The sequence below is a fragment of the Eulemur rufifrons genome, chromosome 25 (assembly GCF_041146395.1).
Source record: "Eulemur rufifrons isolate Redbay chromosome 25, OSU_ERuf_1, whole genome shotgun sequence".
NCBI lineage: Eukaryota > Metazoa > Chordata > Mammalia > Primates > Lemuridae > Eulemur > Eulemur rufifrons.
The window spans coordinates 1,638,973-1,666,769 of record NC_091007.1 but is presented as its reverse complement, the minus strand read 5'-3'; the positions used below and the strand labels follow the sequence as shown (position 1 = coordinate 1,666,769).

At 50.4% G+C, this 27,797-nt stretch overlaps 1 protein-coding gene across 2 annotated transcripts in view; it reads right to left on the bottom strand.

Annotated features, from left to right (window-relative positions):
• Positions 1-266: 266 nt before the first annotated feature.
• Positions 267-27,797, bottom strand: part of FBH1 (F-box DNA helicase 1) — a 36,228-nt gene continuing 8,697 nt past the window's right edge. The window contains exons 2-22 of one of the 2 annotated variants that reach the window (XM_069458910.1): positions 27,161-27,338; positions 24,041-24,196; positions 22,537-23,138; positions 19,324-19,454; positions 19,085-19,220; positions 17,594-17,784; positions 15,542-15,634; positions 15,095-15,186; positions 13,937-14,105; positions 13,070-13,292; positions 12,339-12,426; positions 12,171-12,257; positions 11,374-11,510; positions 8,519-8,618; positions 8,303-8,424; positions 6,489-6,564; positions 5,891-6,088; positions 5,224-5,349; positions 3,930-4,036; positions 1,192-1,323; positions 272-722 (exon numbers count right to left, since the gene is read on the bottom strand). In XM_069458910.1, coding sequence (XP_069315011.1) covers positions 552-722; positions 1,192-1,323; positions 3,930-4,036; positions 5,224-5,349; positions 5,891-6,088; positions 6,489-6,564; positions 8,303-8,424; positions 8,519-8,618; positions 11,374-11,510; positions 12,171-12,257; positions 12,339-12,426; positions 13,070-13,292; positions 13,937-14,105; positions 15,095-15,186; positions 15,542-15,634; positions 17,594-17,784; positions 19,085-19,220; positions 19,324-19,454; positions 22,537-23,138; positions 24,041-24,196; position 27,161 — 3,138 coding nt within the window. In that variant the 5' untranslated portion in view covers positions 27,162-27,338 and the 3' untranslated portion in view covers positions 272-551. Of the gene's footprint in view, positions 723-1,191; positions 1,324-3,929; positions 4,037-5,223; positions 5,350-5,890; positions 6,089-6,488; positions 6,565-8,302; positions 8,425-8,518; positions 8,619-11,373; positions 11,511-12,170; positions 12,258-12,338; positions 12,427-13,069; positions 13,293-13,936; positions 14,106-15,094; positions 15,187-15,541; positions 15,635-17,593; positions 17,785-19,084; positions 19,221-19,323; positions 19,455-22,536; positions 23,139-24,040; positions 24,197-27,160; positions 27,339-27,797 lie in introns of both variants that reach the window. The other variant, XM_069458911.1, reaches the window with a different exon arrangement.

The window sequence follows — 27,797 nt, the reverse complement described above, 5'->3', positions numbered from 1 at the left end:
ACCGTCGCTCTGCACTTGTCTGTTTATGTGGTACGTGGCCTCCCTATTTAAATGTGTGCCCCATGATGACAAAGGCACACGCGTGTGACTCCCCACGGCACCAAAGTCTCATCTTTGATGTGCCAACCACTGAATGTCTCCGACTCCGCTTGGCCTATCACGTGAACCGTGGCCGAGCTACTGAAAAGAATACACAGGAAACAGACGGAGTTGGAGAAGGTTCCAGAACAGTGCCGGAGCCAGACGCCACACTGCTACAATGTTACGCCAGTGCTACAATGCCTGTTTAATTGAAACCTTGTAATAAAAGTTTAAATACATAAAATGTTTTTTTATCAAAAGAGCATCTCCCACTTGCCCAGCCTGATGCCCGGGGACAGGCGCGTGGGAACTGGCTGTGTGTGGGGCGGAGAGATGGCAGGTCCAACCCGGCGGGTTTCTTCCTCCTCCGAGGACGCTCTGTGGGTGGGCTCAAGAGTCCGGGTGCCGGGCACCCACCCCACGCGGCTCTCTTCAGCACTCGGGGTCCACGGCAGCTCCGCGCCTCGGCCTCAGAAGACGAGGAAGAGCAGGGCCTCGTGCCTGGGCAGCACGATGTTCTCCACGGTGCGCTCCATGGCGCGCACCTGCTCAGGGGAGGCCGTCAGGAAGGCCAGCGGCCCGATGCGCTGCTCTGCGCAGGAGTGGCAGAGGTAGCCGCCCTTGTTTTCCTTCCTGTTGCTCTGCAGGGACGGAGAAGACAGACAGGTGAGGGGAACCATCAAAGAACAGGATTTTCCACCAAAAAGCGCAGAATTATCGTCGTAGCTGCCCAGGGACAATGCGCAAGGATTCTGGTGTCTGATTTTCACACAAGTGCAAACCCTCCCACTTCCCACAGCGCTGTCTTCTCAGACAGACTCGACTCTACCAACTTCCCTTCGAGCAGGAACCACAAGTCATCCAGTGGAGATGAGCCCAGGAAAACTGAACTGGGCCCTCCAGGGAAGCAGCCCTCCCCTCGTGGGCAGCCACGACCATCTCCAGACCGCGGGCTCCGGCACATCCAGGCGGCGTCACCTGTCCTGCCCCGGCCCACGGGCACACCTCACACCCCTCATGCCCGACGTGGGAAAAGCCCCTGATCCCCCTCCCCCACAGCGCAGAGAGGCACCCGCTCACACGCGACTACATGCTGCCGAGCCCACGTACGTAAGTGATGGGCAGCTTCTTCATGGTGAGGACGGTGTCCACGGGGATGGCGTTGTTGCACTGGCCCACGCAGCAGCGAACCACTCCTGTTTTTAGCACGTTACTTGTCAGCTCTGCCTGCAAGAAGTACTCCTGAGAAGGAGAGAGAGAGACAGAGAGTGAGGGCGGTATCTCTGCTACACTCCACCTGGAAACTGCGACAGCTGAGGAGCTGTGCACACGCTCTGGACGCACCCCGAGTCCCAGAAAGACGCTGGCCGCCCCGTCCTCCCTTACTTCCGCCAGCTTTTCCCTGCCTGCAAAGCTACGGGCCGTCCACCTGGCTTCTTGGTAAAATTCATATTAAAAAAAAAAAAGATTTAATGGGCAAACATGTAAAACTATTGCCTGCAATGACATTTCAGGACGGGATTTTATCTTATGCTAACCCATCCTCAGCTGAATCATTAGAAAATTATGTGCACGTTCACTTTTTGAGCCAGGCAAGCTGACACAGAGGACCTTAAATAAACTTGCCCAGATCAACCCCGCGCATTTCCACCTTCCTACGCCGCTGGCTGTACCAGTGCGTAAGTAACCTCGCCTCAGCCTCAGCTCCTCCATCCAGGAGACGCAGGTAACACGGCGCCTACGTCACGGAGCCGGGGCTCTGTGAGGGAGAAACACCCAGCACACGCCACATGCTCACGCCTGGCGCAGAGCGAGCACCCAGACAAAACGCCAGTGACCCCCTAGGCTGGAAACCACAGGACGGGGTGGTCGGCTTCGCCGCCGCCCCGAGGGCCCCTGCTTGCGCTGGGACACCAGCAGGACCACGCCGTGTGCTGCCGTGAATTATGATTTCACGTTTTCTGGATCACGCCTGGCTGCCGATCTAACTTTCCTACAATCTGTGTCCCACGTTTTATTTAGTCTGCTCCCTGGCAGGACCTGCCTCCCTGCTACAGAAAATACACAGACACTCAAGCTCCAACCGAGTACTGACAACTAGCAGTATAAAAATCCTTTTTTAAATAAAAGTATAGATTTTGTCGAAGTCCCTCTGACTGTCATCGCCATTGCAGTGTCATGAACCTGGGGCGGGGGGCGAGCACTTCTCACCTGGTCCACTGCTCTCGAGGGCTCCAGGACCTCAGTCGCCTCGCCCTTTCACCTCTTGCCCATCCAGTCCCTTGGTGCGAGTACTCAAGGTCGTTTCCAAACTATTTCCAACAAGGTGAGCGTCCTTGTACGTGTTTCCCTGAACACTGCGCGTGCTTCTCCAGGGCTGGAGCTTTCCAATGCTTTAGACCCACTCACCATTACAATTCCACACACATGTGCACACGTGTAAGAACCGGAAATAAAAGTTTCACAAAATACTATTCAACTTTCCATGCAATGCACTCTGACTTCTTTTAGATTTTATGCCGTTTTCTTTTGACCTTCCGGAGCCCTGAGAGGTAAATCTGACTGCACCGAGATGTCACACCTCAGTGGGACAGGGTAACGGCCAACGCTGACTTGCCCTGTGAAAACACCCTTTGAGGCCCAGTTACTGCTGTTGTGCCAGTTTGACAGATAAAGACGCCCGGGATGGGCTGACCACAGAGGCACAGAGCGGGTGAGCCACACGTCCCAGGTCACACAGGGGAAGGAGTGAAGGTGAACCAGTCCTGACCGGGCCTGCACCCTTCCCCGTGAGCAGCCACAGAACGGCCCGGATTTAGAAATTAAGAAAAGTCACAGTTATCTCCAAACGAGAGGTCAGCAGACTGTAGGGCCACACCCAGACCAGGGCCTACTTTTGTAAATAAAGTTTTATTGGAACACAGCCATGCACGCGCGTTAACAGACCGTCTACCGCTGCGCCTGCACCACGAGGCCGAGCTGAGCAGCTGCCACAGAGGTCACATGCCCTGCAAAGCCTGAAATAGTTACTTTTTGGCCCTTTACAGAAAAGTTTCCAGATTACTTATGTGCCACTAAAGACGCAATCAAAGAAAAGGGGCTTTAGTCTGGGCGCGGTGGCTCATGCCTGTAATCCTAGCACTCTGGGGGGCCGAGGCGGGAAGACAGCTTAAAGCCAGGGGTTCGAGGCTGCAGTGAGCTAGGATCACAAAACCGCACTCCAGCCCGAGTGATAGAGCAAGACTCTATCCCCCGCACCTCCCAAAAAAGGTCTGTTCTGGTTTCCAACAAAGTTGGAAGACTACATGGTTTATACTCCAGCCGTGAAAGGCAAAAAACAGACGAAAGTGAGTTAAGACAGCAGGGAGAAGGTGTTTTGGGGGACAACTAGTGAGTGAGCCAGTGCTGACTAGCTCACACTTCTGCGTCTTGGCCGGTGACAAAGGCCGGACACCTGAACACTTATCCTCCCCTGGCCTGGACGTGCGTTGTGGAAAAAAACCCGTTGGTGGCGGCTGCAGCAGCCATTTCTGAAGGGACAAGGAGAAGTCTGGATGCAGAAAACATTCTTGCCATTTTTTCCCTGAGAGCGTTGAGAATTGATGGAGAAAGGAAGAAACTAAGAAATACATGAACACCGCTGATATTTTAAACAGAACTTCTTAGACTGAATTAGGAAAGAGCTTAGAAAAGAACGTTTCTGTTCCTGTGGTGACAATTCTTGCACCGTGATCCGGCTCTGCACACTCAAGAAGCCCTTCCCTTCCAACCCGGGACCCCGGTCCCTCACGCAGACCAGACAAAACCCAGGCGCTGCCAAAGTAGCCCATGCCACCCAGCCCGCTTACCCCGGCCAGCGTCAGGATGTTCTCCAGCGACTTGGTCATGATGAGACGTTTCTTGGCACGAGTTACTGCGACATACAGTAGATTCCATTCGTCCTCAGAAAATGACTCTGAAGAAAGGGGAAAAAAATCAACTCAAAAGCAGCTTACAAAAGCTTATGTTCTCACCTAAATGTTCACTATCCCTCACCCATCCCCCCCTCAAAAAACCACTAAAGGTTCGCTGTCTGTTTATATAAAATTGTCCTACGCAGGCCAACTCCAAAAACAAACCAAAACCTAGCAGACTGCTAGCACAAAATACCGGGTTTTATTTACTCCTGCTCTGTAAATCCTAGGGTTGTGTTAATTGGTTATCACACCGGTGACGTGCCAGGTGGATATTTACGTTCACTATCCCAGTCCTCCCCGCAACAAGCCTGTGAGACACACAGGGAAACTGAGGTTTGAAGAGGTGAAGTTGCTCGCACAAACAAGACCACGCATGGCTCTCCAGGGCCGGGAGCTGGACCCAAGACTGCCTGTGTCTAAAGTCCACACTCTTTCCGCTTCCTCAGGCTGCCTCTCTGGACAGAGTCCAATCCCGAAACACCTGACGGTGTCCCGGGACACGCACACAGACAAGTCTGCACGGCCCACGCCGCACCCGTCATCCAGGTCACGACACCCGCACAACAGCAGGGACTCGAGAGCAGCGTGGCTGCGGACACTCTAACGGCCACTGAGCCACACACTCCGAACGGGCCGGTGTGTGCTATGTAAATTACACCTCAATAAAGCTGTTGCCACAAAAAAAAAAAAAAAAAAAAAAAAATCCAGTATGTAAACATGTAAACCAGCAGGAAAAAAAAAAAAAAGTGGTAGAAGAATAAAAAACACTTCTCCCCCTCAATAAAAGCAGCTAGCATCTCCCGAGGGCCAGTCCTGACCCCACCGCTCCAGTCCACGCTCAGCACCACGATGCCAGCCCATGACTGCCAGCCCACGGCTGCGCTCCCCGGAGATAAACAGCGCTCAGTGTCTGTATTCCCGGCCCCCCAGTGTCTGCTGTGCCCCAAATTTTGAGTCCACAGTTAACAGCTTTTGTTTGTTTGTTTGCAGGGAAATTTCAAAAGGCTTTATTCTGAGATTTAAAACCAAAACAAAAAGCAGACAAACGATAAAGAGTGTTTACTATTTTGCCTTTTACGATTTCCTGATCTCTTTAATAAAAAGCAGCGAAATTAATCAAAGAAAGCACAGCTCGGTAAACAGGTGACTGTGTGTGTGAAAGCTTCCCCGAGACCGGGCTCCTTACCGACACGGAAGTGGGGAAGCTGGGGCAGGTTATGCCGGGCACAAGGCACTTTCACGAAATCATCCAAAACATGCACAGTGTCGAACTCCAAGCCTTTGGCTTTGTGCACGGTGCCCAGAATGTATTCTAGAGCAAACACACGGCATGTGGTTAGATGGGGGCTTCGCAGGGAAAGAAACAAAAGAACAACAACAAAAAAAAAACACACAAAACTGTACATGTCCTATTTGACCCTTAAAACTCTAAATTTTCTTGCCTATGTGCAGTTTTGTGGGGACAGCGGGACAGAGGAAGCCACAGTCAAAAGGAAAAGGAAAGGAGGGGAAAGTAGAGAATCAGTTGCAGGAGTCAGTACCTCTCAGAATCACACTCCAGAGGCCAAAGGGACTTTACGCACCCGCTGTATTTTACACGTGCGGGGACAGAGGGGACAGAGGGCTGTGTGCCTTGCCCAGAGTTACAGGTGGCAGAGCTGGGACCAGGGAATCCCACCCTACGGGCTTGGAAGGAAAACAGAATAAAGGGCCCCCGAGTAAGAGCGAGAACTCTGCTCCCCTTTCTCTTGAACGGCGAAGCATCGCTGCTCACAGGGGGTTCACGCAGGCGAGAAACATTGGACACCTGCGTCTCTCCTGGTGGGAAGGTAAAAACTGGCCACGTCCCTCACCTGCGAAGTCCAGGTCTTCGATGTGGCACTTTTCTATCCTTTCCACCAGCTCCGGAATCCTGATGTTGTACTTCTCCACGACCGCGATCTTCGCCTCCAGCTCCTTGTCCTCGGCCGCGGTCACGTACCTCTTGAAGCCGCTGAAGCCTTCTTTGTGCACCCACCTTCTGATAAACTTGTCTTTGATGACGAGGTTTCCTGAGGGGCACACACCACAGGGTAATGCGATACGGGCAACACGCCCGGAGGTTCTCGTCCTCACCTGCTTCACAAGGGACCGGACACGGCGCAGCGAACGGGAGAAAAGCCCTACGGAAGCGCCAGGTGCTACCACCTGGGCCCCCACGGAAGGGCCAGCGTGGGAAGCTGCCGGGCGAGAGGGGCGGGAGGCGGCCTGTGACCAGCGTGGGAAAGAGACGGGGGCCCCTGGGGGAGGGACGGGGACCCTGCGGGTGCCTCGGCAGACTCCCCGTTCTTCGTGGGAAAAGGGCACCGCCTGGGTCCCCTTCTCCGGAAGGAGAGCGAGAAGCCTGACCCGGAGCCGCCCTTCCCTCTCCCGCCCGACACCTGACGCGCCCCGCGGCCAGCGGGTACTCACCTTTCCTCCGTTCCTCCTCTGGCTGGAGGAGGATCCAGATATCGATGATTCTGTCCAATCCAAATGATTTGATCCCCTGAAAAAGATTTTTGGTGGGATCTTTGCTTTTTTGTTATTTTCTTGTTTTGCGGTCATCGTTTTAACAAAGCAAAATATGCCAAATGTAGGGATGGGATTTTGGAATGAGATGGTTTCTTGGAAGTGAATCTCAAACTGCACCCAAAGCATCAACTAGAGAACGGCTCCCGGCCGGACTGCTCTCTGTTCTGACAGGCCAGCTCCCGCAGGGGCAGCCCGACCGCACCCAGCCGGCCCAGCGCGGACGGGGAAGCACCTGCGGAGCACCAGGCCCAGCGCAGGAGACACGTGACAAGGGCTGCTGTCCGTTGAGGATGGACACGTAAAATCAACATAAAACAGAGACTGAGGCCGGGCGCGGTGGCTCACGCCTGTAATCCCAGCACTCTGGGAGGCCGAGGCAGGAGCATCGCTTGAGGTCAGGAGTTTGCGACCAGCCTGGGCAAGAGCGAGACCCCGTCTCTACTAAAAATGGAAAAATTAGCCAGGTGTGGTGATGCACACCTGTAGTCCCAGCTACTCAGGAGGCTGAGGCAGGAGGATCACTTGAGCCCAGGAGTTTGAGGTTGCTGTGAGCTATGATGCCACTGAACTCTAGCTAGGGTGACACAGCAAGACTGTCTCAAAAAATTTTTTTTAATTAAAAAAAAAAAGGAAATATGACAGTATCCATAATTCACAACCAGATGTGTGATCACGTTGTCATGACACACACTACAGGCAACAGGTGGAGGTGAGAGAGGAGAACAACTTACTTTATATTATGCCCAGCAGGGATGATATTCTAAAACTATTATCCTCTTACAGTAATGAAAATGGCTAAATTATGCTATATCCACTAGATAAAATATTGTAAGTTTATTAAAGTAGCAATGAAAATATATGCTTATGTGTTGAGTGAAAATAGCATACATTTTTACGTATACTATAATTGCGATTATGCAAAAATACACATCTATAAGGATAAGACAAAAATAATTAGCAAAAACGAGAATTATTATATGAAATACAGGGATCATGTGATTTTTTTTTTTTAGTTTCCAAAATTTCTATAACACGATTATATAATTTTTATAAATAAAAAACTCAAAACACATTTTGATTACGATTCACTATTGTATTTACTGAGTGCCTAACACACAGTACACCCTGGAAAATATTTTTCCCATAAATGAGTATCTTTTAGTGGTGTGACTTTGTTTCACAGTTTAAAAAGCCATGGAGGTGCCCTCTAATCCTCCTAGCTCCCCGTGGGACAGGCAAAGGAGAACCACTACCTTGGTCTTAGAGGTGGAGAGAATGAGGCACACAGAAGTTGTGACTTGCCTCGGGCCACACGAAGCTAGTGACAGAACCTAGAACCTAGACCTAGAACCAGACCTAGAACCCCAGTGTCAACTCCACGTGTGGTCGGCCCAGCTGTCCTGACGCTCAGGGACAACACACGACCAGAAAAGCCTGCAGCCTCATTTGCAACGTCAGGGTGAGAAGGACGTTCGTGTTTTAAGGAGCGGAGGACAAGGGCCTCGGTCCTCACGGGGTCTGCTCCGTGGGGAGGTCCCGCCAGCAGCAAGGAACGGCAGGGCGGAGACTGCAGTCGTGGCACCGCCTGACCAACAGGGTGGAAACCCCACACGTTCTTGCGCAATAACCTCAGACGGGCTGGACACGTTCACGGGGTCTGTTCATCGGCAAAGTCCCCGTGCAGGACGCCGTCAACAGAAACCTCCCCTCACCCCAATCAGATGTATCCTCGAAGGTACTTCTCCCTCCGTCACTCGCACAGCCTCGTCGAACACGTTGGCGTTGGTCCGGGACAGCAGGGCCACCTGCCCCTTTGCGTCCCCTCGGATGCCACCTTTGGGGGGAGAGCACAAACTGTACGGCAAATCAAAATAAAGAGGAAAGCTAATTTTTGCGACAAATGAGAGAGGAGTAACTGAAAGCCTTACTCGGATGGTTTCCTCCGACCAGAGTCTTTTTCCTAACTCGCTTGCAAACGTCCAAGATGGTGGCTCCCACGTAAGCTATCTCCACGCCAAATCTGAAACTCTGGCGGAAAACAGCAAAACAAAGGGAGTCAGCGACCGCCCAGCAAAACAAAGGGAGTCAGCTGCGCGCTGCCACTGCCGGGGCCTGGCCTTGCCAAACCCGGCACACGACTCCCACTCGCCCGACACGGAAAGGGAATTTGGTCCGTTTACTTTCAAGATCCTTCACTGCCTGGACAGGCTTCATTCTCCGTTATCCCCCAATGCCAACAGTAAGCTTTTCTTTTAAGCAAACCTATCCTTTTTTCCAAATCAAATCTAGTGACGTTTAAATTACACAAAGGGTCAAGAGAGGGCAGGGAGGGTTTCTCCCCTTACCTTTGAGACCCCCCTTACCTTAACTTTACAATCACCATCCGCACCCACCAGCCACGAGCAGCATCAGTGCGACCCGGCCCTCCCTACACGGCCCCTGCCCTGCTTGTGCTGGTTTTTCTGCCTAGAACTCCTTTTCTTCTACCAAAATCATTTCCTACCCTCCAAAACTCAGCCCCAGACCCTACACTCCCTTGACCATCCAGCTGGAAAGACACTGTTCTTCCCCAGCTGGTGGTATTTACTGCCTGTTTCTATGCATTCGCAACTTCAGGCAACAAAGTTTCATGTGCTTTGGCAAAGAGCAATAATACAGCCAAAGGGAAATCAGACTTTTAACAAACAGTAACTCTTCTGAATGAACCGTAACCCAGATTATAAACATCCGAGAGTCCATACTGAGATAGATGAATGACTGACTAAATCAGTGGGAGAGAAGAGACAAATCTCCTCCACAGAACAATTCCAAATAAGTTATGAAGATTCTCCGACACGTGCTCCGTGAGTGTGGACTGAGGATAGGGGCTTCCCACGGAGCACACAGCGTGCAAAGCAGGGCCTGGCGAAGCCTGCTCCGGCCAGGTGATCAAGTTCAACACTGACAGTCATGAACTGCACTGACTGTATATACGCTCGGTATCGTGTGACGAAAATGGCCCCTCCCCTCTGTGGTCTTCCTCCCAGAACCCTAGTCCAACCATGAGAAAAAACATAAGACAAATTCCAGTCCAGGGGCATCCTACAAAGCAAAGTACCTGACCAGTACTCCTCAAAACTGTCAAGGTCATCAAAAACAAGCAGAGTCTGAGAAACTGTCACAGCCAACAAGAACCTATGGAGACGTGACTAAATGTAACCTGGTGTACGGGAGGGATCCTGGAGTAGCACAAGACATTATTTAAAAACCAGGTCGGGCGTGGTGGCTCACGCCTATCATCCCCGCACTTTGGGAGGCTGAGGTAGGAGTATTGCTTGAGGCCAGGAGTTTGAGAGCAGCCTGAGCAACATAGAAAGACCCTGTCTCTACAAAAAAATAATAAAACATTAGCTGGGCATGGTAGCGCATGCCTGTGGTCCCAGCTACTTGGGAGGCTGAGGCAGGAGGATCGCTTGAGCCCAGGAATTCAAGGCTGCAGTGAGCTATGATCACGCACCACTGCACTCTAGCCTGGGCGACAGAGCAAGATCCTATCTCTAAAATAAAAAAAAAATTAAAAAAAAAAATCAAAACTTAGGAAATATGAATGAACCCTGGACTTCAGTTTATAATAATGTATCATTATTGGTTCATTATTTGTGGCAAGTGTTCCACATTAATATAAGACGTTAGTAACAAGGGAAACCGAGTGCAAGGTATACTGGAACTCTCTTCACAATTTTTCCATAAATCTTACTGTTCTAAAAAAAATATATTATCTATTACAAGAACAAAACTACTCTGAGCTGGGGCCACTGTAAACCACCACAGCAGAGGGAACGATGGAAGAGTCACAGAGCAGTCTACAGAACTTTTGGCAAAACCTAGTACAGTTTATACTTTAATATAAGTGAGACAAACCAGATTTTAAAGGAGCGGCTCCCAAACTTCTAGCCTTAGGACACTTCACACTTCAAAATTACTGAGGCCTCCAAAGAGCTTTTATTTATGTGAACTCTATGTACCTATCTATACTTATCATATTAGAAACTTTAATTCATCTAAAAGTAAAAATAAGCCTCTTACATGATAGCATAGAGCATGCATTTTTTGAAACAAACACAACTACAGTTCCCAGAACAAAAAAAATTTAACAAGAAGAGTGGCGGCACCGTTTTTCCTCTTTGCACAGCTCTTTAATGCCTGGCTCAGCGGACAACAGCCGGCCTCCTGCACTGACACCTGCCTTAGGTCTGCCGTGACCCACTGTCTCGGCTGAGGCACACGAGGAAAACTCAGCCTCACACAGATGTGCTGCTGGAAAGGGAGGAGCGTCTAATGTCCTTTTCACAGTTGTCATGCTCACCGTGGCGGATCTGAGTTTGCCAAAACTTTAATTTGACTTGAAAGCAAAAATGCTACCTTTGACAACAAACACTGTCAGTTATTCTCCCAGAAGTCACAGCTTGTTGCTTTCGTCTTTGAAAAAATGCCAAATACCCAAGTCGGAACAAGCGGCGCTGGGCTGTCAGTTGTCCTTTCGAGCACAAGTGGTGCAAGACGACAGCAGCCAGCTCAGCTCCCAGCTCTTCCTCTGACAACTGTCGTGCGGCAACGGCCACAGGAACAGCCTGGCTGCGCAGACCCCGGAGAACCACACTTTGGGAACCCCTGCTTGGGAGCGAAGATTTGCTGCAGGCTGTGAGCCGAGCAGGATGCCTCGCGCCGTGCGTAGCGCGTAAAAACGGGGGGGTGGGGGGGGGGCATAACATAACGCTTGCTCTGAGACGCGGCGAGCGCTTACCTGCGTGAGGTAGAAGACGTGGGTGTGGGGGACCGTGAACAGGGCGTTGACCGCACCACGGAACGTATAGATCTGCTGGTGCGGGTCCCCTACAAAGATTTTCCCACACGGCTGGGACAGAACTATGTTCATGATGGCTGCAAGCAACAAGAGGGACAGTGAGACACCTCGAGGCCTCCAGCCCACCCGGCAAACAGAAAAGGATGAAAATGCGTTCACAGGATAAGCCAGGGAACGCCGACAACAGAGCTGCCTTTTTCTTGCAGGACACACACACGTAGTCAAAAGAAGCAATTTTATAACGGACAAAAGAAACGGTTTTGGGTTCTAGAAATACAGATTATTTCTAGTTATTCAGTATAAGAAATTACATAGGCAACATATGAAATGAGGCAAATTGTCTAATATTGATTGTAACATAACACCCCGAAATGACCGCCAAAGTCACACTCATCATACTGTCTGTTCTCCATGAGCCGCTAGAGAAACAGGACAGATTTTTCACTCTAAATTGACTCTTTTCCCAGGGAGCATGAGCCCAGGTCCCCGTCATCCTGTGACCCCCACTAAGTCCACGTTTTAAGAACCACCCAAGCGAAACACGTGGAGGAAAATAAATGTGCTGTGGGTGGGGGACGGACGACTGCTGAAATCTTAAGCCACATAGGGAGGGTCGTTTGCTCCTCTTCTTCAACACAAATCAGAATCATCAACTCATGGCACACACGAGTCCGCTTACGTAACCACGAGGCTGTTTCTAGCATCTGAGACTATGGGTGTCCAGAACAGTTTATCACCTGGGGTGCAGTCCTGGGCCTCATCCACGAAGATGGCGTCGTACGAGGCCAGCAGAGGCTTGCTCAGCTGCCAGAGCTTCAGGTAGCCTAAAAGAAGGGAGTGGCGAGAGTCACACCGCGCAGGAAGGCAGTTCCACGTAACAGACGCAACGCCCAGAGCTTGCCTACCGTCATGAGTCATCTGGTACGCCTCTTCCGTGCACTCCCCCAGCTTCCGCATGTTGTCCCAGAGCCGGCTGGCTTCGAGGACACCGTTCTAGAAAGCAAGGGACACGGTAACCCATGGTTGGAATCCCTGGAAAAGGCAGCACCCTGCAGTCATGCTTCCACCCCCAGACAGCAGTGGGGGCAAAGGTGTCACCACCGAACGGTGAGCGGCCCCTGCCCGGCCTCCGGAGGCTCGGTGACACCTTTGCCCGCCGCAGAGGGGCTCAAGGGCGGCGATGAGGAAGCCGATGGGGCCACGCCAAGCCCCAACTCTGGATGAACCAGAAAAGGCTGGACTGTTTTTCTAGATTCAAGACTGATACTTAACTCATAAAAAGAATGGCAAAGGATTGAAAAAGACTTGATAAAAATAAGAAATAGCTTTTCCACTCTTGAGATAAGATCAGATTCTAGGTCCAGAAGCCCCAGCGTCAAGCTCTCGTAGGCCCTGAGCGGCCGTGTCCTGTCCTGTCTCTTGCGAAACAGGAGAACTATTGTGAGGATTAAGCGAGAGGCCCACGGGTGTTCCTCACGGGAGAAAACACCAGAGGTTGGCAGCTACCACTGCCGCCTTCCACCTCCTGCGGGCTGCTCTGCAGAAATGACAGAAATAACACGTGCCACGCCAGCCCCATGCCTGGGAAACCCTCTCGTCCCCAGGTCCCTGACGCGTAAGATGCTGGGATGCTCACCAGTTTCTCACTCTGCTCCACCATGACTCTCTGTCCCTGGCTGTTCTTACACCAGATAGGCACGTGGTCGATGGTCAGCTCCTCGTCGGCGGAGGCGAAGAAGTTCTCCAGAGTCTTGCACACGAGCTTGGCCCGTATGAATCCACCCTTCCCCTCGGCAAGGACAGAACTGACCATGAAGGGTGTCAACTTGAAGAGATTCAACTTCTTCTTCGACTGGTACCTGCAACGCACATCCCACAGGAACAGAGTTCACCCTTCCTGGTCCGGTGCTATTGACTAGCTGCCCCGTTCTCTCCAGTGACATCACAAGGTCACTCCAGGGGTCACATCAGCCAACACAGAATTTTTAAAAGCCAGAGAGGTTCCACAAGGTCCACGCCTGATCTGAAAGGGTTATGCTGGGCTTGCAGGGACTCACACGGAACAACCCAGAAGAGCAATCAGCTCGAGGCAGATACCACGATTCCAAGGGGTGGTCCGGGCTCCAAGAGGCCCCTGAGGGGACACTGAAAGTTTCTTGAAGTTTCTACACCCAGGAGACCTGGGGCAAGGGCACGTCCACTGAGTCTCCCACCCGCCGCAGCCCCCTCCCGAGGACAGCCAAAAACTGACCAGGACTTGTGATCGCCCAACTGTAAACAGGGCGTTTGGGCCTCTGTGCCTCAACTCCAAAAACATGAGAACACCCCTCTCAGCAAGAGACGGTCACATACAAACAACATACGTCATAGGCCAAAAGCACAAATCACTAAATCCATCAGTGGAGATAACAGCATTACGCTTCCCCAGGCTGCTGTGGCGTCAGCTCACACGTGACCACAGTGACGGTCACGGGAAGAACGGCAGGACGAGGGCAACACTCACTTGCGCCCGACGTGCCCGTAGGCCATGGAGTGGAAGGTCTTGCAGGTGACGTTGCTGGGGAAGACGCGCTCGGCCTGCTTGGCGATGCTCTTGTTGAACGTCACGTACAGAAACCTGCTCTGAGACCACTTCTCCGCGTACTTGACCAGGGTCGAGGTCTTCCCGGTGCCTGGGGAAGCCGAGAGGAAAGAGGTGAGCCTCTGACCGGGCAAAATGCGCCAAAGGACCCGCTAATCAGGTCCAGGCTGGTCCCAAAAGGGCAGCAGATTCAAAGCCAGGACCTCGGCCCTGGAAGTTTCCAGCCGAGTGACAAAGAGCCCCGGACCCACCGAGCCTCAGTTTGCTCCTCAGCAATACGTGGGTAACACTTACTGCAGGGTTTGTGAGGACACCGATGGCCATGGGGGAAGGGGAGGGAGAGGAAGGAATGTCTCTGGAGAGACCTGGATCCAGCTTTGAATTCTCCACCACTAGGTGCTTATTTAACCTGGCGTGACTCTCTCTGGGCTTCAATTTCCTTATCTACACACTAAGCGTAACTAGCCAAGCTTACAGAATGCTGTTAGGATCAGCACCACGCCAGGCACACTGCAGGCATTTAATAAATGCCGTTAGCAGGATACTCAGCCAGGAAAGCAGCACGATGGGATTTCAGGTTTTTTAAAAAAATAGCATGAGCGAAGGTTGTGACAAGAGAATGACCAAGTTCCTCAGGAGACTGTCAGTGGCTCGGCGTGGCTCACTAGTCAGGATAACAGCGGGAGACACATTTAGGAACACAGGTTAGGACAAAGGCAGGGCGGGCCCTCCAGACGTCACCGTACAGAGTGAGCGAGTGACTAAAACCCTCTGAGCTGGAGATCACCGCGGCCTCCCTCTCCAGGGCAATCAGTGACTGAGCGCACACGATGACGATGATGATGGGCTGGACCGATCCCGAGCGGCATCTACCCCACAGCTAACCCCTGCGAACCAGCTGCCCCAACAGGAATTCCAGTGCGGACGTTCACTAGAGGTGACAGAAAGCAAGTGTCCTGGGCCCAGCGCGTCTGAGCTTATCTGACCGAGGTGAGTGCTCTGGCCGGTAGCGGGAAGGGGACGTGGTGAGAAAAGGCAGAAAACGACCAACCACATCCTGAGCCTGACGTGCTCCCTCACCTGCAAATGCCATAATCTTGACCACCTGGAGAGGTTCCATCTTATGGTTCAGAATCAGCTGTTGTTCGTGTGTAAGCTGGATGGTTTTCTTGCTATAATCATTACGGAAGGGAAATTAGAAAAACAGAAAAGGATTGACAAACCCAGGGGACAGACTGCCTCAAAACCAAACAAACTGGGTAAACAAAAGGTGACCCACAAGACGCCTCCCCCTTAGGGGGATAAAAATGCTCTAAAACTAGATTACAACGCTGGTTACACAACTCAGTGAATTTACTAAAAAAAAAAAAAATGACTGAATTTTACTCTTAAAATCGGCGTGTTTCACAGAATGCACCATAGGCCTCCATACTGTTGTTGGAGTGAAACCAAACACCTCCCTCGGTAAGGACGGAAAGAGTCAAGAACGGAGGAGGAAACACACACCCAATTGATACGTATCCTCACCCTGGCCAGATGGATGGCTCCTCCTTAACTTTGGTGGCCTGAGTGCAGGAATTCTCCTGAAGATATAGGCAATAGAAAATGTTGTAGTGAATCCTAATAGGAAAGAAATTAGATTTAGAGAGTTTCAAATTCAAGGCACAGTCTGTATCTCATTTTTCCTCAGATGCATTTAAACTCCTTACCAGTCCTAAAAAGAAAACACTACCATCATTTTATTCAAAAAAAGTGGGGAGAGGGGAAAGAATTGAAATGTATCTACGGCTGACAAAGCACTCTGGGGACACAGCCTGGGAACGGTGCCCTGTTTCTGCACGTAACGCCACGAGGAGAACGAGACCGCAACAGGAGCACGGCCGCACCCTTAACAGACAAATAATCAAAAACTCAGTAAGAAAGAACCAGTGGGCAAAAATGTAAACTCTGCTCCTAGCGATGAGGCTCTTGTTTGGATGGTATTTACGACACGTGCAGATAAACGTAACCTGAGCACCTTCCTGAGCTTCAGCGGCTCTGCAGGGCTCTGTTTCTCTGCCACGGGGGGGACACAGCGAGAACCTGGCCATCTTGCAAGCCAGGAAGCTGGTTCCTAACCAGGAGCAGAATCTGCCAGCACCTTGATCTTGCACTTCCAGCCTCCGGAATTGTGAGAAAGTAAACGTCTGTCAGTTAGGCCCGCCGGGCTGTGGCACCGTGTCACCGCAGCCCCCGCAGACCACGGCATGTGCCTCCCATTCCTCAGCTACGTCCACGAAAGCATGCAGATAATCTGCAGGTTCAGATCTGTACGTAAGGACGTTATTCGTCATTTCTGCACTTGCCTTGTGCAAATCATACCACACGGCTCCTTGCCTCGATGCCGCGGGCAAGGACAGCGTGAGCCACAGCTGACAAACCGGAACACAACTCAGATACACAGCAAGCGCTCGGACGCTTCTGGAGAATCACGCTCCCTCCTCGCACCTCACCAAGAATGACGGCACCACTCCTCCAGGGCCACCAGCCGTGTTGCCCGGGGGGGCTCACTAATTCCAGGGGCCACTGTCTCTCCCTGGAGGTGGAGAGCCCTCTGGCTTCTCCTGCTCCTCTGGGGCTGGCCGCGTGACGGAGCTGCCTGCCCCCGCACTCCGGATCGGGGCTCGGGCCCCTCCCCAGCACCCAGCACGCTTTGGATTTTAGTCCAACCTCCAACCGCGGCCCTGCCCACCTCTCGGGATCCTGTCCTGGCCTCCCACTCTTGCCACACTGGACTTTTTCTCTTCCCCACACGTCCCAGATTCATTCCATCCTTGGGCCCTCGAATTCTCTATTCCCTGTCCCGAGACTCTCTGCCCCAGTCTCAAAGCAGTGGCTCTCGACACTCGGATCGGACGTGACTCCTCAGAGACGCTTTTCCCACCCAGCGCAGGCAGCTGCCCCTGCCCCCATCCTGTCCTATTTCCCTGCAGTGCCTCATACTCAGCAAAACGTGCTTGCTTCACACGTTTACTCACGTGTTCCCCGCCTGCCCTCGCCCGAGCAGGAGCCTGTCTGACTTTTCCACAGTGGGCCTGCTGGTGCCTGGATGCCTGCTGGGCACGCCGCAGGCGCCCGGTGTTTGCCAGATACACGTCCCTCCGCACACGCGGTGCGCGGCCCAGGAGCACCCTCGAGGCACTGGCACAGGAACCCACACGCTACGGCCTCCCTCACAGGACTTTCCCACAACCCGCACAGCCCACCCCAAAAGTGAGACGGGGAGGAAGCAGATCCTAACGTTCTCCCGGGAAACCGTGGCCGGGTGAATAAAGAAGGCTTCCCTCCGCGAGGGGCTCCACCTAAGGCTTCAATACCTGCGAACGTAAAAACTGCCCCAGGAACACCGTACAAGCACACGGTGGCACTGTGTCCCCACGAAGCGCTGTTCCCTGCACTCCACGTCAACCTCCCGCCCTTCACCCTGCAGGGGAGCCGGGGGTCGAGCAGGCGAGTGTCAGGGCTCGCCCGAGGCTGGGCCTGTGCCACGCCTACGACTCTCAGTCATCGCGGGGTTCCCTGCCCTCCCCCCGGGGTTACCTGTTGCTGATGTTGATGCCTTTCTCCCGCATGGCGTACAGAAGCACCGCTATGCAGTACAGCGTCTCGGTGACGTCGGGCATGGTCACCGTGGAGCCAGGTCTCCGGAGGCAGAAGAGCAGCTGCTGGATGTCGTTCACGCTGCCGGAGAGCAGAACCACGGCCGCCACCAGCGCCCAGACGTTGGTGCCCTGCAAGCCACGTGCACCGGGAGGGAAGAGAGACCCAAACACAGGCCGCAGTCAACACGAGTCGCAGCAGAAAGCAGCCAGGAAAGCCGGGCTCGGGGTCTAGGTGCCATCTACAGATTGCCTGAACCGAGGCCGAACTTCCCGAGTGACGTGTGGGACACGCCAGAACCTCTCCTGGACTCCTTCTTCCCATCAATTTTGGACGTGGCATCTTAGTTTTCTTTAACTCAGTAACTTTTATGAAGCGTCTAATATAGGACCTTGCACAGAGACGTGTTCCCTCCCACCGCCCCGCCCTCCTCTCCCGGTCGGCGTGAGCTCTCAGGCCCACGCGTGCTCCACGGGGTCAGAACAAGACACCGCAGAGCCCGCCGGGGGGGTGAAGACGGAGGGACAGAGAAGACAGGTCTTCGGGGGCCAAGACCGACAACTCCCTAGCATTACAATATTCATTTGCTATTATTATTAATGATTAACTATTAAGTTAAATATTAAATACATTCTTGAAAGTTTATTTTGTGAAGACTGCATACCCAGCTTAGTAATGACTAAGTAAATGTTCACTGCCAAAGAAACAGGCGGGAGTGGACAAAGATCTTTATCACTGTCATGTTGCCACGCGGTCCCTGTTAAAGAACACGTCCCACGGCAGGACGGTCCCACGGCGGGACGGTCCCACAGCCCGCTCACGGCAACCACCCTGTGGAAGAAAACTCACTCCACCACCACAGCAAGCATTTCACGCGAGAGAGAGCAACGCAGACCCCTGGATTTCCCACCCTCCGTGGCCGGCGGGGTACGGGCGGGGGCTGCGTGCAGCTTCCGGGATAAAATCCGGAACCCGGAACTGGACCGGGAGCAACAGGACTGAGACTCGGGATGCTGAGGGCTCCTTCCAGCTTCTCATCACCTCACTGCGTGTCTGCAGCAAGACCCTGAATTTCTCTGTCCCTTTCAAATAACCACTGTCGTCAACGATGGAATGGCTGTCTTACAAAGAAATCCTATTATTCAAAGCGTTCAGAGGCCAAAGGACCACCTTTCAGAAACATTTCAGAGACGATTCTTCAACAGGATGGGAAATCAGATTAAATTTTTTTTTAAAATTCCTTCTAAATCTAATAATCCATAATTACATGGCCTTTTATTTCTTTTATTTCTCCAATGACAAGATTAATGCTTCGAAGTGTTCAGAGATTAAAGGTTTTGAACATAAAGTCGCCCCCAGCTGACCCTAATCACCAACACACTCTCTTCCTGCGAAAAAGACGCCGCCTCCTCCCGCAGCCTCTCAACGTACCCCGGCGGCAGCGAGGAGGTCGGGCAGGTGCTGACGTACACACGCTTCTGCCTCAGGAAGCAGGGGGTGGTCCCTCAGGCTCCACAGCACCCTCTCCGGGTCTACGCTCGGGGAGCACTTGGTGGTGGCTGTGTATCTGTGAAACGTCCACAGAGAGTCCGTGAGGAGGAGGATCACAAGCACCGAGCACGGGGAGGGACTGCGAAATCGGCCTTCCCTGCGCGAGGAGGGCGGCTCACCGGATGAGGTTCAGCACACACAGGTCCGACTCCTTCTCTATGCCGCAGCTCAACAGGATGCCGTCCACCTTGCTCACGGCTTGCTCTTCGTTCATCAGGTATCGGTGATACAGCTTCTTCCAAGGAATGAACTGTAGAGTTTAAGAAACCCAAAACAACACGCAGGCAATGGCTGTTAGAAAGCAGACTGAGGCCGGGCGCGGTGGCTCACGCCTGTAATCCTAGCACTCTGGGAGGCCAAGGCGGGTGGATCGCTCGAGGTCAGGAGTTCGAGACCAGCCTGAGCAAGAGCCAGACCCCGTCTCTACTAAAAAAAAAAAAATAGAAAGAAATTATCTGGCCAACTAAAATATATATAGAGAAAAAATTAGCCGGGCATGGTGGCACATGCCTGTAGTCCCAGCTACTCGGAAGGCTGAGGCAGTAGCATCGCTAGAGCCCAGGAGGTTGAGGTTGCTGTGAGCTAGGCTGATGCCACGGCACTCACTCTAGCCCGGGCAACAGAGCGAAACTCTTTCTCAAAAAAAAAAAAAAAAAAAAAACAAGAAGAAGAAAGCAGACTGAGCCACCAATACACAGACAACCTTCTGACAACTGAAAAGCAATTATAGCTCACAATTCAAAAGCTGTGCAAATTAGGTAGAAATATAATGCAAATTTTGGTTGGAAACCAGGAGAACTCGGTCTTGGTCCTGGTTCTAACATTATTTTGCTATAGAATTTGGGAAAAGCTAGTGCAGTTTCCCGGTCTGAAATATCAGCACACTGGTAGCTCAGAGTTTCAAAAATAAAATAATATGAGAGCTGTGGCTACACTAACATCAGACAAAACAGACTTTAAGGCAGACACTGCTATAGAGACAAAGGACAATACGTAATGATAAAAGGGTCAGTTCACCAAGGCAATACAACAATTGTAAAATCATATGCACCCAATTTCAGAGCTCCTAAATATATGAAGCAAATATTGACAGAACTGAGGGAGAAACAGGTAGCAATACAGGAGGCAGGAGACTTCAACACCCCAATTTCCATAACGGATGGAACAACCAGACAGAGGATGAACAAGGAAACAGGACTTGAGGAATGCCACAGACTAACTGGATCTAACATACACACGGAGCATTCCACCAATAACTGCAGAATATACATTCTTTCAGTGCACGTGAAACTGTTGCCAGGATAGATCATGTTAGGCCACAAAACAAGTCTTACAAACTCAGAAAGACTGAGGTTATACAAAGTGCCTTTTTCAATCACCATGGAATGAAATTAAAAATCAATAGAAGGAAAACTGGGAAATTCACAGAGACATGGGAATTTAACAAACACTCAACACTTAGAACAGCCAACCGGTCAAAGAAAAACATCACAAGGAAAATTAGAAAATGCCTTGAGACGAATGCAAATGAAAACACTACATATGGACACTCCTGGGATGCAGGAATGCAGTGCACACAAATGCTCACATTGGAAAAGAAGATCCAAAATCAACAACCTAACTTTACCCCTCAAGAAACTAGAAAAAAGAAACAAAGCCCAAAGTTAGCAGAAGAAAGGAAAAAATCAAGATGAGAGCAGAAATAAATCAAATATAGAATTAAAAACAGGAAAGAAGATACACAAAACCAAGAGCTGGTTTTTGAAAAACTGAAATCAACATACCCTTAGCTAGACTAAGAAAAAGTGAGACAAGACTCGAGTCACTGTGATCAGAAATAAAAGAAGGGACATCGCAACTCATGCCACAGAAATGAAGGACTACGAGACTGTGAACAAATTGGACTATGTAGATGAAATGGAAAAGTTCCTAGAAGCACAACCTACTAAGACTGAATCGTGAAGAAGGAAAATCTGAACAGACCAGTAACGAGTACAGAGATTGAATCAGTAACCAAAACCTCCCAACAAGGAAAAGCTGATGGCCAGGTGGCGTCACGGGAGAATTCTACTGAGCATGTAAAGAAGAATTAACACCAAGAGTCCTCTTCCAACGCTGAGGGGGAAGGAACACCTCCAAACTCGTTCTACACGGTGAGCATTACCCTGACGCCAAAGCCAAAGACGCAGCAAGAAAAGAATACGAGAGCTACGACAGCCTATTGAAAATACACACATTGCGTCGTGAGGACAGAAACGACACTATTCCAGCATCTCGGGACGTTAGCGCAAGCAGGGACACGGTCCCAAAGAGCTGCCCAAGCAGATTGAAGAACATTCTCACTTATTCCCTCCTGTGACCATTCGGTTCACCCCGCAGTGACCTCAATTCCGTGGCACAAACACTGTGTCACATGCCAGGTTCACATCCAAAGGCAGAAGGACATTTCTTAGAAACTAGGAGGAGGTGGGACCCCAAGCACAGAATGGAGCCAGAGCGACAGGACGTTTCCTCCAAAATCCTTTGTGCTGAGAAGAAAAGTGAATCGAGTCTTGAGATCTCCACCTGCACTCTGCCCCTCCATCTCTAAACTTCAGTACCGTGGCAGGGAGATTTCTCTGACTTATTCCCAGTGGCTCGTCTGAGGGACACCGAGGCCAAGCAAAACGTGCTTGCCGCCCTCAGGCTCACCTGGGACTCTGAGCCTGGGACAGGAAGCAGCATAGTTACACAACACAGGAGAGGGCAGGGGGTTGGCACGGCGACAAAAGGTACTTCCACGCAACACTCATTTATTAATCACCTGCTATGTGTAAAAAGTCACACGGCACCATGGAGAATGCAGAAAAAAATAGGGCAACTGGCCTTCAACAAATAAACAGCTTATGTTACTGGCCTCTATCCAAGAGCAAATAATTTAAAGTGGGGAGGAAAACCGTAACAAAGTATGTGATGAATCCCCTAAGAAAGGTGTAAATTGCTACAGTAGCACAAAGAGGAGAACCCGATTAATTTCAACGGGCTAACATAGGAAGGAAGAGGTAGCAAGAGCGAAGCCTTCAAGAATGGCTCAGGTGTCACAGGGACGTGCGGGGCCCTCCAGGTGGGGTGGGGGATTAGAGCAATCACAGCAGGCGGGCAGGACACAGGGAGGACGTGCTGAGGCTGGACAACGGGGTGGCACTGACACGAGGCCATGAACGTCTCTAAGCAGCTGGGACGTCACTCTGAAGGCAGGCGGAAACCACCCTTTCCGAACAGACCCTCGGGTCAGAAGTGTGCATATGAATTTACGTGCTTTCAGGGACGGCGTCCCCGAGCACTGCACTCACCAGCGGGTCGCGGATGATCTCCCTCCACAGGTGGCACACCAGGCTCAGGTTCCAGTAGAGGTCCTCCACCGGCAGGAAGGCGAAGACGTGCCGCAGGACCTCGCTGGGCAGGCTGCAGATGTGGCTCGGCGCTTCCTGGCCGGGCAAGGCCCCGAGAAGCCCATAGTACTCGTCAGGCTCGGGATCGGGACCAACGTCCCCTGCGTCCTGGTCGGTTTCTCCAGACTCTGCAGAGAGCCGTGACGCGCAGTCCTCCACCTCCTGCCCCGCCTCCCTAGGGCTTGTGCACAGCAGGGACGGATGATGCCGCGGGGTTTTCTTAGAAACTCCATCCCACTGGCTGGCCCCTGTGGCCTGATTACTGTCGTCCTCAAAGGACCGGGACCGCTTCCTGGTGGGCAGGGGAGACCCTGACGCGCCCAGCCTCGCTTCTCCATCGCATCCCTGGGGCGGGGCACAGCTGCTCTCTGCAGGAAAGATCATGTCACCCTCCGAGTCCTGACAGCTGTCCTGGCCAACAGAATTGCTTCTGGCCATGTCATTGGTGCGCGGCTGCCGGCCAGCTAGGAAGAACTCAGGGTTGTGTCTTTGACATCCTCGACCTGTCGAGAGAACCCAAAAAGAAGGGAAGGGAAGTGAGCAATGATGGCCCACCTGCCGTGGACCCAAATAAGACAAACTAATTTACACTTATCTTAGCATCAGCGTACAACTAAGTTTCAGACGGCCTCATACAACTGGCTGTGGCAGTTCCCCAGAGTGAGAAACACACATATGATTTAAAGACTAGTTAATAGCTGAGTTGGACTCTGAAATTAGATATATCAGAAGGAAATAAGGCAATCCAGATGATACACCAGGCATTAACTAAACTAGGAATCCGTGTGGCACATAGAGGGAGAATAAGAAACTCCAACTGCTAGGAGCGGGACTGTCACGTGTTGACGAGACCTTCGTGGTGATGGCGAGTGTGAGCTTGAGTCCATCACTGTGTCTCGGGTTCCTAAGAACGGGTGTGACATGATGGAAAACGACCATATCCAAGAAGAGTGACTTGATGACACATGTCCCAGCTGATTTGGAAGAGAGAAAACCCGCAGTCCCGGAGAAGGGTCCCTGCAGTGGTCTGGGTACCAGGTGACAAACAGCTCAGGAAAAGTCATCACAATGACAAACTGGACCAAGACAACCAACGAACAGTCCAGTAATCACAATGTTTCTAGACTGGAATGACGGTGATACTGACCTCTGTCTTCTACCATTTTGTAACTACACAAGCTAACGAGACTCTGTCTACCGCATTTTCCCAGGGCTTTTACCAGCCACTGTGACTGGATAGAATTTTCATGGAAAACTCACAGATAATGAAAAAAGTGTCAAACTATTGCAACAGGACTACAAAATCACAGCAGCAGCATTTACAAATGCTTTTAAACTGGGAGACAGTCAAAGGCCACATCCACTACAGATTTTGAAATGCAAGATGCTTTTTTGGAAGACCTACCCCTACTCCCTCTTTTCGTCCTGGGTTTAGGATAGAGTCCATGGTTCGGGTCTCTGCTGGTCCATCTTTGACCAAAGGGCTGGGTCGCACACAAATGACTCAGAGCCAAATCCTGGCAGTCGAGGGCTGTAAGATGCTTCCGCTTAAATGGTCTCACTGTTTTGTACCGACGGGCAGAAGAAATAGGACACTCGTTAGTGATCACCAATTCTACAAGGTAGCCAGCAGATTACTCTCAACTTTCTGTATAGTGAACAATGATTCTGTGGATCACCCCAGCCAGCCCTTTCTCTGCCCCTATAAGCCAACCAACTTTTATTCATTTCAGTTTCTTGGCATTTCTTCCTTAAAATTTAAGAGAGAACCCTAAAATGACATTTTAAGATCCTTAAATGACTTTTTTTTAACTTATACTTTCTAGAAGTCTTGATCATGAAATGCTCATTCAAAAAGAAGCTGCCACTAGTGGATAAATTGTTATTTGGCATCTTTTCCTTAACTTTGTTCAGACCATTTATGTTCTTATAATCACCACAAATATTTAAGAGTTAGCTATAGTTTTTTAAAAAAGAACGATAAAAAACTTGTGTAACTTTTCTTTGTCAAATGGTTAAGGGTTTTTTTCTTACATTGCTGTAAAAAACACATAACATAGAAGAGTTGGCTCACAATTCCCTACACATACCAGTTTCCCCAAGTCTCAGAAGTAAAATGCAGTGATGACGAACAGGCTATAAATTCCTTGCAAGGAGGACCACGCTGTATAGTCCAGCCCCTGGTGTCTCAGTATCCAGAACTGACTTAAAAGGAAAAGAGCAAACCCTCCACCTCACAGCAAGTGGAAGAGAATCAAATGACTTTTCAGGACCTTCAGCAGAGGAAATTTCCTATCCTCCCATAACAACATATTATAGCAGCAATTGTGCCTAGAATTATTTCAAGAATACTAAAATATTTAGTTTTATCTTACTTATTTCCTTGTTTTTTTCTATTTTTTTTTTTTTTGGAGACAGGGTCTTACTCTGTTGCCTGGGCTACAGCACAGTGGCATCACCACAGCTCACTGCAACCTCAAACTCCTGGGCTCAAGCGATCCTCCTGCCTCAGCCTCCCGAGTAGCTGGTGGTGTGCACCACCATGCCCAGCTAATTTTTCTATTGTTTGTAGAGACAGGGTCTCACTATATTGCTCAGGCAGGTCTGGAACTCCTGGCCTCAAGCGATCCTCCCACCTCGGCCTCCCAAAGTGCTGGGATTACAGGCGTGAGCCACCGTGCCTGGCCCCCGGCTCATTTTCTGTCAGATAATGCTCTTTCAAACCAAAATGCTTCATGCTTCTGTATCTGTTAGTGCATGTGAAATCTAGCCACCTCCTTATGGTGTCAAACATTAAAATATAATGGATACACTTTTAAAAAAAAAAATTATAAAAGTTACCCTTTATAGGAGATGGTCAAGAGAGAATAAAACCAGTTCCCGCCAGCATCCTGTTTTTACAAGTCCTAAAAATACTCAAGTAAACTGCGGTATCAAATATTGGAATCACACTTCACATTTCCTTTAAGCTTGAAAACACATAAAACCAAGACACAAGTGAACAGAATTGGTATAGTTTACATTTTCTACCATTATTCCCCCCTAGCCTCTAGCTTCTTTAGAAATCATCCTTCCAAATTTCAGTCAATTCTTTCAAGATTTACTAAAAGTTTAAAAAAAAAAAAAAAAACTGTATATTTTAAGACTTTTCAAAAAATAATTTTACACACAGAAATGGTTCTGAAAGCCCCTTTAAGAGGATGCTGGAGACTTTCAACTACCTGAACTTGGAAGGTGCAGTGTGACACCTGTTACACCCCGGCAGCAGCATTTCGGAAAGCGCTCGCTCTAAGCACACGGCGCGGCACCGTGTGCACCTGCCGGAACTGGGCGTGGCCCTCAGCGGGCCACTTGGACACTCTATTACTTCAGGTCACCTCACTTCTGTAAGTCTTAGAGGTGTCATCAGGATTAAATGAGAATATATACCCAAAAATGTTTGTCAAACTATAAAACCCTACGCGAACACACTTATCTGCTTCTTCTATTTAGCAAGGCTCCTCTGACTGTTCATAACTTGCATAAAACACTGAAATATCTTTCAGATTATAAAGATGCCATCTAATGGCAAGACAGGAAATACAAAAGCAGCCCAATTATACCCAATTCTGTGTCATCAGAAATACCTTTAAAAAATAAGTAACATGTCTCAACTACTTATTATGAACAGAAAATCAAACAGCCCCTGTGCTGTAATGGTTTTGCAATGTTGTATGGCAGTTTCTCTACACTAGATACCAACAGTCTTATTCACACAGAGGCAAAATATGAATGTAAAGTTTTTCTACATTAAAAAACATTTGAAATTTTTCGATATTGGGAAAAAAACGTAAGCTTAAAGTCTGATTGTTCTCTTCTAAAAAATAAGGCATGATGTCAGGCGTGGTGGCTCACACCTGTAATCCCAGTACTTTGGGATGCCGAGGTGGGAAATCAGATCAGCCTGGCCAACATAGTGAGACCCTGTCTCTAGGGTAAGTTTAGAACAAAATTGGCTGAGTGTGGTGGTGCGCACCTGTAGTCCCAGCTACTCAGGAGGCAGGAGGATTGCTTGAGCCCAGGAGTTTTGGGCTGCAGTGAACTCCGTGAGCTACGATCACACCACTGTACCCCAGCCTGGAAGACAGAGCAAGACTCTGTCTCTAAAATAAAAATTTTTTAAATTAAAAATAAGACATGAAATTTTAGTTTTCTGTTCAAAACGCTTCATATTACATGTCGCTCAATTACTATTTTGCCTGAATGGGGACCTCTGGTCATACTGGCAAAAGAGATAAGGTACAGCTACAGTGGGAGTCCAGAATACAGGTAAATCCTGGTGCCCTGCACACGCTTGGCTTAACTACAGGAGCAGCTGCAGGACTCCAGCCAACACACCCAGAGACCCTATCAACCCAAGATGGCAGACTGGTATCTGCTCTGCTCTCCCTTCAAATCTTCCCAATTGCTTCAGAGCTGGCGAATGTAACGTCTATAATTAGAACTGGAGATGTCAGAGAAAAGTTACCAATAGAGAATGTCTCACTTAAACAGGAGGTGACCGTCTACTGCCAACCTGGCCGGAAGAGGGAAGGCTTTCATGAACAAAACCACCAAGGAGCAAGACAAACATCAAACCACTCAAAGTTATATTATGGGATCCAGGACCTTGAGGCCGGCTGCAGGCTGCTCAGCGGAAGGGTGGGTCGGGTCACGGCAGGATTCTGGAAGTGAACAGAGACACACAACCAATCAGAACGCCAGGCTCAGTCGAGGGTTCTGATGCCCATCCAAGTCTGACAGACTCCTAAATTTGGACATAGTTTTACAGAAGGAGCTGCCAAATGTGTAGAAGAGTTACTCATACATGCACGATGAACCCCGGAACTTTTCCTGTCAGTATGTAAGAATGGCTTTGGCCCAGCCTTCCCCAGCCAACTGCAGGGAGTGGTGCCCTGCTACAAAACACTCAGGTATTGATGACCGTCAGCTAGGTGGAGATGTCCTAATCACACACCTGGGAGTCAAAGATGGTGTAAGTGTGCTCCAAAATAAGGAACGAGTGCACCTTATTCACGCCTGGACCCTCTGCACATACCACTGTGCCTGACACATAGCACAGGGCATGGACTGAATGTTTGTGTCCCTAAAAATTCGTAAATTCAAAATCCTCCCCGCCTGAG